At 41.4% G+C, this 10902-nt stretch overlaps 1 protein-coding gene and 1 pseudogene across 1 annotated transcript; one reads left to right on the top strand and one right to left on the bottom strand.

The window, feature by feature from the left end:
- Positions 1 to 5233: 5233 nt before the first annotated feature.
- LOC146341557 (olfactory receptor 14A16-like) lies at positions 5234 to 6158 on the bottom strand (annotated as a pseudogene).
- Positions 6159 to 7501: 1343 nt separating this feature from the next.
- On the top strand, positions 7502 to 8464 carry LOC146341556 (olfactory receptor 14A16-like). The gene has a single exon (XM_084807535.1). It carries the CDS (start codon positions 7502 to 7504, stop codon positions 8462 to 8464), a length of 963 nt encoding a protein of 320 aa, XP_084663661.1.
- Positions 8465 to 10902: the final 2438 nt, after the last annotated feature.

The following is a 10902-nucleotide window of genomic DNA, read 5'->3' as shown; positions in this document are numbered from 1 at the left end:
TAGCTGGCGCTATTTGCGTCCCTTTTTGATTCACTGTTTTAGCCTACGTAAAGATTTACGTAGGCTAAAACGATGAATCAAAAAGGGACGCAAATAGAACGTGATTTTTTTTTTCCCCCAGAGCCCTCCACGGCCAGAAATCTGGCTGCGGACGGCTCTGGGCTGTGCTGGGCCTGGCCAGCTGCTCCGCGGAGCTGTCGCGGAGCATAGCCGGCCATCGAGGATTCTGGGGGGGAGGAATGGATCGCCTCCTCCCCCATCCAGGATTCCGGGATTTAGCCTATCTTTACATAGGCTAAAACAGTGAATCAAAAAGGGATGCAAATAGCGCCAGTGATGCTATTTGTGTTCCCCTTTATTTTCACTGTCATAGTCTACGTAAATATTTACGTAGACTAAGATGGCCAAAAATAAGGAACGCAAATGGCGGTGGTCATAGCCGCCGCCATTTGCGTACGCGTTTTTTTTTTAAAAAAACACCCAGCCATGATAGGCTAAGATTTACGTAGCCTATCACGCCATTTTTTAAATTTTTTTTAAACCTAGCCATGATAGGCTATGTAAATATTTACGTAGCTTATCACGTCAGGTTTTTTTTTAAAACAAGACTGGAAATGGCGGCGGCGGCAGCCGGTCAGAAGACCAGCTGCCGCCGCCGCCACCTGGAAGATCTGCCCCAAGTAAGTCTCGTCCCGGGGGGGATCCGCGGAGGGGCAGGGGGGTGGCAGGCTGTTCTGCCACGGAGTTTGGGGGGCCGAATGCACTAGCATTCAGCCTCACCGAGATCCGTGGCGGAATTCACTGACATCCCTAGTTTATTGTGAGGCTTCCACTTTTCTGAGGCAGCATTTTGAAAGTCTTTTGATGGTATTTTTGAACTCACCTAATTGCTGCGAGACGGCCAAGAGTGCCAAACCCTCTTTCTGTTTTCTTTCTCTGTTACACATTTTTCCATTGCTCTGCAGCTTCTCAAGCTACCTGCACTTCCTGAACTGAAAAAGGTTCATGGGAGGAATTGCCTCATGAACTCTTTTTCATGATGGCTTTAACTGAAGGGTGGGAAGCCAAGGAGCTATAGGCTGCCACAGAGATTACTGTATAATGACAGACAGAACACTCATGCACACCACTCAGCCCCCTCACAAGGAAGGTAAGCACAAGACCCCCAAACCCAACCCATGAGAATTTCTCTGAAATTTCTCCTCCTTTGAATTTCTTTTTGGAAGCATTTTTTTTCCTATCAAATTGAATGAGAATGTTCGAAAAACATGTGGGAGAAATTTTCAGCACAACACTTATTTATATTTTCTTTATTGCTTGCTTGTTTGCTTGCTTGCTTTCAAAAACCTATATCCTACCTTTCCGTCAGAGATGGCACAAGACAGCTTACAGTACAACACTTGCTAACAGTCAATTTTAAAACAGTGAGGGAATAATGAACTCAAGGCATCAGTTGTTGAATGGAATGTCTGAGCAAGCTCATACAATGGGTGAGTTTTATGATATCTTGGACCAAGAACTTTTAGGGCAGGGGTGTTGAACCTTAGGCCCATGGGCCAAATCTGGCCTATTTGGGCTCCTAATTGTCCCCTCCAACATTCTCCAGATGACCATGCTGCTTTTCCTAGGCCCCATCTCCCTTTCTTCAACTGCCAATTGTTTGGTGGCACCGTGGCTTTGCGCAGTTTTTTTTTTCTTTCCCCCCATCGAGAAGTTTGAAATGCTTCTCTGAAGGATTAATTACTGTCAATAAAAGATTTAAGCTGAAATTTGTTGGTATTTTTGGTATTTTGGGACCTGTCACTTTTGCCTTTGACCCCTGTCTCCACTGTAATGCTGCCCTGAGAGGTTCTATGAAATTGTATTTGGCCTTCGAGCTGAAAGAGATTAAATACCCCTAGTTCAGGGTCTGAAAGGTTAAGGCATTTGATGTATGGATTATTACATTTTAAGCTGTTCTGATTACCAAAGTAGAATAGGTAAAATGATGGTGGTGGTGGTGGTGGTGATGCCACATCCAATGGCAATGAATTTCATTTCTACATTGGGTTATTGATTCTGCTTTGTACAAACTCATAACTTCCTTTTGACTGCCTTGAACATATTAAGTGTACATCATCCATTTAATATATCAAGTTTTACTACTGTGATAAAATGGAAAATTTCTTTCTCGCTCTTCTGTCACCACCATCCATAATATTATCCATTACTCTAAGGTCTTTCCTGTGAGGTGTTCTTTCCCAAAACTAAAGATCCTCAAATGCTATAACCATCCTAATGGGACAAGTGCTTAAAAGTAGGGATGGCGTGGGTGCCTGATTCCGTCAGGGAATCCAGCAGAACCCCACCTGCCCACACACCCGAGCTCTCCTTGCCGAGACCCTGCCCCCTGCCCACACTTGGTGAGTGGCCTGCACTCACCCCAGTGGCCTTGTCAAGCTCCATGGTAGATATTTTTTTGAAAAATAAAATGGCATATGCACGAAAATGCAAATTTTTGCAAATGTGCATATTTGCGTATGTGAAAATGTGCATTGTGTGAATGCACATATTCGCATATGTGCACAAATGTGCATTTTTGGGAAAATGTGCATTTCCACGCAACTGCGAATAAGTGCATTTTGCAATTGCTGTTTTATTTTTTCAAAAACTGGCAATCACAGAGCTCCAAGAGGCTGCTGGGGTGAGTGTGGGCTGCTCGCTGAGCATGGGAGGGGCTCAATTGCAGTCCAGAGATGGGCAAGTAGGGGCAGGGGCTGGGCAGGCACCTGGAAAACTCAGACAAGGGTGGGTTCACACACCCCTACTCAAAACATGGAACTCTGAAACATTTTGCACTCCATGTTTCCTTTTATCTCCTTATGTTGTCAGAGTTAATGTAGTGAAGACGTTCAATGGAGCTGAGCTAGTGAACATCTGATGTTCAGCACAGGCTGAATGCCACATATTTTTAATTGGTCCTGGATTTGTCTTATGGTTATGGCCAAGTGCCCATATTTTGGATATTTCTTCATGTATACTGTTTGTTTGTGTGTTTTATGTAAGTGGTTTTTAAACTTTGTATACTTTTTTTTTTTAAGTTTTCAATCTTTGTAAACTGCCAAGAGAGCCTTGGTATAGAAATGTAATAAATAACAGGAACAATAACAACAATAACAGTGGAGTGGTTGTTCTGTGCAACTGCATAACTGGTACAAAGCTCTCCAGACTCTTTTCAGTTGCTTTGGAAAAGACAGAAAACCAGGAATGGCTGGATCTGTCAATTTTGTTTTCTCCCTGTTTCTCAATTTTTCCAGGCTTCATTTCATTCCATCCCATTTCCACAGCAGTCTACATTTAAAATAAAAATAAAAAGTGGGAGTGCATCAAGATATGTATGCATTCTTGTGTGCAGCCCTCCTAATATACACAATTTTGAACACATTTTTGCCTAAAAATGCATTTTCGCAAGCAGGTAACCTCATATAATGCTTTTTTAACATGTTTCATTCCATATAATACATATTGTTGTGCACATTTTCCCATAATAGATGCATTTTGTATCCATTTTTTGTCCCCTGAACTGCATTGCAAAATCCAAAGAAGTTTGAAAACTGAAGGACAGCTGGGTTTCTGGTTCATGTATTGAGTTGAGAAGTTCAAAGTTCAAATCTCAATGTGCACTGAATTAAATTATCCATCATTCCTACAAATAACTCTTCTTATTGTTTGAGAGACTATGTTCACATAGGTTGTTCCCCCCCCCACAGGATTTAGAAACAATTGTTCACATATAAGGAACAGAGACAAACTCCCTTCCCACATATTAATGAATGTTTGTAAATTACTTTCATGCACTGTAAAATGACAAACATGCATTCAAAAATACATTCAATGCAATATTTTTTTATCATCTGCAAGTACTATAAAGTGTGTTGGGAATCAGTGTTCATATAGTTGTTTTTTTCCAGAACTTAGAAATAAACGTTAATTCATTTATTTGGATTACTTGTTCTACCTGTGGTCATGGCAAATATGTCAGATACAGAATATATCATGTATAATGGGCTACCTCCAACATTGTACGAGTGGACTTCTGCTAGGGTAAAGGGAGATCCCCTTCCCCTCCTCCCCACTGCAGCCCCATGCACGCACCCCAAATCTCCTCTGGTGGGTTGCCCAATTCTCCAGAGCAGATTTGGGGGATATGCAGGGGTGGGAACTTGGGGGTGGAACAACCTGATCCGCCAGTGTTGTCAGTTCGACTGGTGGAAGGATGTCATTTGATGCAAACCAATATTAAACGCTGAAAAACTTCAGTGTTTGGAGCTTGCCAATTCACCAGGGTATAACCACAAGTTATGCCAAAAGTAAGTGATGTCAGGAAATAAATGCTATTGGGAAAGAAGTTCACTATCCATAATCAGTGGCATTACCATTGTCCTCTCTAGATAGATCCACTTGGCTACTCTATTGATGGCTCCCAAGTAAAAACATATTAGATTGAGCAGGGTGAAATGTTGGTTCCTCCAGAGTAAGTAAAAATGATAGACTCCAATTACAACTCTTCCAAAGTGTGAGTCTATTTTAGTTTTTGGAACTATTGTGATGTCAGGGGGGAGAAATTGGGGTGAATGAAAGTGTGTGGAGAAAAATGGTCACTTTGGGAGGCAGGCAAAGGTATAAATATTATCAGAAGTGGGGGCCACATCACTAAAGATGGAGTGGCAGCATCTGTTTGTAAAGTGTTATTTAATTTTTTTCACAGACATGTTCTCAAGTGGCATGTTCTTCCACAATGCAAAGTCTGAATGAATAGAATTATTCCAGTTGTGTTCTGGAGGAGGGTCTTTGAGGGGATAGTGCAGCTTTCATTTTCACCTGCCCTTACACTTTTGCCTGTTCCACGCCCCGACAACGTCACTGAAGAATGCTGGCCCCTATGCCTGTGGATAGGGCTGTGAAAGTTGGCGGGGGGGGGGCATTAATTTTCCATCAATAATTCCAACTACCTCTTTTTATTCCTGCCTGTCTCCACCTTAATAACTGAGCTTTATTAGCCTCATGAAAAATCTCTCCTGCCATTAAGAGTTCTTACATTCACTTACATGAGAAGAATGCATCTCTGTGTTCAAAACACAGTAATCATTGATATAATACTATGTGTGTGCATTCATTTATATAATGAATGAAAAATGAACTGAATAACCACATTTGTTTCAATCTGATTTAGAAAACCAAATGGGAATTGAAACTACAGGAAAACATGAGGCAAAATGTTGACAATCAGCTTCCAGAATGCCATTTTCAGTTCTTTGTTCCTCATGCTATAGATCAGTGGGTTCATGACTGGCTGGCACTATGCAGTACAGTATAGAAAGCAAGAGATCTAATACAGATGGTGAGCTGGAGGTTGGCTTTAAGTAGGCAAAGGTACCACTCACCACAAACAGGGAGTTGACGATGAGATATGGCAAGCAAGTTGAAAAGGCTTTTTGCTTCCCTTATGTGGATGGAATTCCTAGAACTGCTCTGAAAATCTGAATGTAAGAAAATGTGACCAGAGCAAAATTAATCAATGCCAAACAAGAACCAAATGTCATCACCCATAGTTCAGGGAAATATGGGTCAGAACAAGAAATTGTCAGTAGTTTTGGGATTTCACAAAAGAAGTGGTTGATTGTATTGGAACAGAACTGCACTGTGAATCTATTTCCAGCATACAATGTTGAATAGAAAAGGCCACCGATCCATGCACTGGTTGCCATCTGAATGCAGGTTTTCTTGCGCATCACAGACTCATAATGCAGTGGATTGCAGATGGCCACATAGCGGTCAGATATGCCATGCCACCCAGGAGGAACATCAGGAAGAACACAAGGAAGAATACTTGGCAGACACATCCGGAGTTAGCAATGGCTTCGGTGTTCATCAAGGAATTTGCTATGGACTTGGGAACTGTGGCTGATATGGAGCCAAAGTCTTGGTATGACAGGTTGGCCAGAAAGAAGTACATGGGTGTATGGAGCTGACAACTATAAACAATGACTGTGATGATGAGAAGGTTTTCAATGAGCGCAACCAAATATATTATTAGAAAAATGATGTGAAACATACACAGATCCTGTGTCAGAGAATCCATGCAGAAAGAATTCACTCACTCTTGACTCGTTTGGCATTATGCTCTGACTTGTTTGGTACCTATAAATTCAAAGGATGCCTTAGCTATCTATTTGGCTTCAGCTGTATCAGTTTGAGATTGGAAGGATTCTCTCTGAAAAAGTTGTGTTTCTCTTTGAAAAACATATCTCCATACCTCATATCATAATAGTGGGGATAATTATCATGGATAAAACAACAAGAACAAACAAACAAGGAACCTTGCAATACAGCATGAATAGCCAACTGAGAAACACAACAGACATTTGAAGCCCACGGAGGATTATAAAACAACTTGTATTGCTTTTTGGATGCTGGCCTTGAATTTCACTCAGTGTGTAGGTGCCCCGGGTGAGCCGAAGGCGAGGGGCGCGTCTGCCGGCGAGCTGAGAGGCAAAGGGCATGTGTGCCACCGAAGCGAGTGCTGGTGCCCCTAGAGGTGCGGCAAGTGCCGGTGGCACCAGGACAGGCCGCAGGCGTGCCAGCTGTGCACGGAATCTGGGTGGGAGCGACGAAGCAGTTCTGCCGAAAAGCCAGGAGTCGGCCGTCGCTTCCCGGTCAGTCTCTCAAGCCACGAGAGCGAGAGAGCTGGTTTGGAGGGGGCGCAGAGCTTAAGAGGGCTCTGCTGACCCACCCGCATTGTCCCCCCCTTTTGCCAGACAAGCTTTCCCCGGGGTTAGGGCACATCTGAGAAACACAACAGACATTCAAAGCCCACGGAGGATTATAAAACAACTTGTATAGCTTTTTGGATGCCGGCCTTGAATTTCACTCAGTGTGTAGGTGCTGTTTTGTTTTTTAGTCTGCTGTTGTTTATTGATATATTTTTACTTCAGATTATTGGGAATTTCTCGGTACACATAATAATAATCAGAGAACACTAAATTCATGAGCCCTAGGGGGATTTAGACTTCCTAATTTTGATTTTTGCAGCCATCCACCGCATGTCATACAACAAATTTCTTTTAAAATTAGATGACTTTCCAAAATAGTTTTGATTTGGGCATGGAGGTTGTCATCTACTCAGATAAAACCATTTCTAAAACCTCTGCATTGCAAGCCCTGTACATAAGCCAAGCAGCACTCTGGGTCATAATCAATCCAAACATAGCTCCAACATTTCCCTCACAGAGACATCTGACTTGGTTTGGTGAAGCTCTAAGAGACTCCTGAGAACTGAACACCCTGAGGACATATAGAAATGAGGAATGGATAAAGCTCCTTTACCACAGCTTATTTTTCTCAACCGCTGTGAATCATTTTCAGAGAGCATCCGTCCATCTCTCAAACTAATACAGCTGAATACAAAAGAGGTAGCTGAGGCATCCTTTGAATTTACAGGCACCAAACAAGTCAGAACGTAATGCCAAATGAGTCAGGAGTGAGTGAATTCTTTCTGCATGGATTCTCTGATACACAGGGTCTGCGGATGTTTCACATCATCTTTTTTCTAATAATAGATTTGGTTGCGCTCATTGAAAATCTTCTCATCATCACCGTCATCGTTTATAGCCATCAGCTCCATACACCCATGTACTTCTTTCTGGCCAACCTGTCATTCCAAGATTTTGGCTCTATATCAGTCACAGTTCCCAAGTCCATAGCAAATTCCTTGATGAACACCAAAGCCATTGCTTACTCCGGATGTGTCTGCCAAGTATTCTTCCTTGTGTTCTTCATGATGTCCCACTTCTTCCTCCTTGGTGGCATGGCATATGACCGCTATGTGGCCATCTGCAATCCACTGCATTATGAGATTGTAATGAGCAAGAAAACCTGCATTCAGATGGCAACCAGTGCATGGATTGGTGGACTTTTCTATTCAACATTGTATACTGGAAATACATTCACTGTCCAGTTCTGTTCCAATACAGTCAACCAGTTCTTTTGTGAAATCCCAAAACTACTGACAATTTCTTGCTCTGACCCATATTTTCCTGAAATATGGGTGATGACATTTGGTTCTTGTTTAGCATTCATTAATTTTGCTCTAGTCACTTTTTCTTACATTCAGATTTTCAGAGCAGTTCTAGGAATTCCATCCACACAAGGGAAGCAAAAAGCCTTTTCAACTTGCTTGCCACATCTTATCGTCATCTCCCTGTTTGTGGTGAGTGGTACCTTTGCCTACTTAAAGCCAACCTCTGGCTCACCATCTGTATTAGATTTCTTGCTTTCTATACTGTACTGCATAGTGCCACCAGTCATGAACCCACTGATCTATAGCATGAGGAACAAAGAACTGAAAATGGCATTCTGGAAGCTGATTGTCAACATTTTCCCTCACGTTTTCCACAAAAAACATTCTCCTGTGCAGGTATCGTAAGAAGCACAGATGTCTACACATTCAGCAGTAAACATTGTGTGCCACCTTTAATCCATAAAACACTTAATAACCCAATAATATGTATCCTTACTCAGAAGTAAGTACTACTGAATTCAGTTGGAGTTACTCCCAGGGAAGTGTGTAAGGGACTAAAGGATGAATCTCTCCCACTGCAAACAGTGGGAACTAAAATTGTTTGACTTTCGTTATTTCTTATCCTTTCTATATTATCGTTTAAGATAGAAAATAGACTACTCCTTTCAGTGCAAATGCAAGCCTAGAAAGAAATGTCATTTAAATGAGATCAACCATATACCTATTCTGGTAGATGCTGTAATCTTTTACTGGTTCATTATGTATTTATTGTTGTTGTATATCGCTATAGAGATCCTGTATTGTTTTGTGACCACAATCCTGCATGAATGGCAGGCACAATGCAGACTGGGTCTTGTATGACCTTGGCATCTCACTGATTATGATCAAACATCCCAACACTGCTCTTCTCTGGCAGCAAGATATTTCTGCAAAAATATGTTGGTATTTTTGGCATTTCTGTTATTTTTGGACTGGCCCCTTTTGCTTTTGATGCTGCCCTCCAATATAATGCAGCCCACAAGAGCTTCACTGGAATGGAATTGGGCCCTCAGGCAGACAGAGGTTCAAACCCCCCTGGTTTAGGGTCTTGAATGCTTAGGCACTGTATGTGTTGATTATGACATTGTAAGCTGTTCTGATTAGCAGAGTAGAAAAATACGTAGGATGCTGGTGATGGAGATGATGATGATGATGATGCCATATCCATTGGCAATGAATTTTGTTCGGTGGTGGATTCTGGTTTGCAGAAACTCGCAACTTCATTTTGACAGTCTTGAACATACTACCCATCATTCATTTAATACATCCAAGTTTTACTGTTGTGACAAAAGAGAAAATGTATAACTAAATTTATATCACCATCTATAATATTATACATTACTGCCATGTCCCTTCTGAGGTGTTCCTTTCCAAAGCTACAAAGCCTGAAATACTATAACCATTAGGAAATGGGACAAGTGCTTAAAACCATTGAACAGAATGCCTGCAGTACATGGAACTCTGAAACATTTCACACTCCCATGTTTCCTTTTATCTCCATATGTAGCCAGAGTTCATGTAGTGAAAAAATTCAGTGGAGCTGAGCTAATGAACATCTGCAATTCAACACAGGCTGGATGCCACATAGTTTAAATTGGTCCTGGATTTGTCTCATGGTTATGACTGAGTGCTCAAATTTTAGATATATGTTTTCTTCGTATATGCTCTTTATTTGTGCGTTTTATGGAAATGTTTCTTAAACTTTATATACTTTTTAAAAATTGTTTTTAATCTTTCTAAACTGCCAAGAGAGCCACAGTATAGAAATGTAATAAACAACAACAACAATAATATGGAGTGGTTGGTGCAACTTCATGACTGGTGCAAAGCTTCCCAGACTCTATGCACCACATTGTGTTGCTGTGGAAAAGACAGAGGACCAGATGGCTGGACCTGTCAATTGTGGTTTCTCTCTGTTTTCAGGCTTCATTTCATTCCATCCCATTCCCACAGCAGTCTACATTTAAAATAAAAATAAAAAGTGGGAGTGCATCAAGATGTGTATGCATTTTTGTATGCATTCCTCCTAAATGACACGATTTTAAATGCATTCTTGCCTAAAACTGCATGTTTGCAAGCAGGTAACCTCATATAATACTTTTTGGATATGTTTCATTCCCTATAATACACACTGTTGTACACATTTCCCATAATAGATGCATGTTATATCCCCCCCCCCCCCAGAACTGCATTACAAAATACAGAGAAGTGTGAAAACTGAAGGACAGCTATGTTTGTGGTTCATGTATTGTTTTGGGAAGTTCAAAGTTCATATCAAAATGTGCACTGAATGAAATTATCCATCATTCCTACAAATAACTCTCCTTATTGTTTCTAAGCAACAGAGACAAACTCCCTTCCCACATACTAATGAATGTTTCTTAATTACTTTCATGCACTATAAAATGACAAACATGCATTCAAAAATACATTCAATGCAATATTTTTTGATCATCTGCAGGCACTGTAAAGTGTGTTGGGAATCAGTGTTCATATAGTTGTTGTTGTTGTTTTCCAGAACTTAGAAATAAACATTAATTCATGTTTTTGGATTACTTCTTCTACCTGTGGTCATGGCAAATCTGTCAGATACAGAATATATCATGTATAATGGGCTACCTCCAACATTGTACGAGTGGACCTCTGCTAGGGTAAAGGGAGTTTCCCTTCCCAACCTCCCCACTGCAGCCCCATGCACGCACCACAAATCTCCTCTGGAGGGTTGCCCAATTCTCCAGAGCAGATTTGGGGGATATGCAGGGATGGGAACTTGAGGGTGGAAGAACCTGATCCACCAGTGCTGT

The sequence above is a fragment of the Heloderma suspectum genome, chromosome 6 (assembly GCF_057233095.1).
Source record: "Heloderma suspectum isolate Gila_16-S chromosome 6, 16-S_ref, whole genome shotgun sequence".
Lineage (NCBI taxonomy): Eukaryota > Metazoa > Chordata > Lepidosauria > Squamata > Helodermatidae > Heloderma > Heloderma suspectum.
This window is presented reverse-complemented; position numbering and strand designations above follow the sequence as displayed.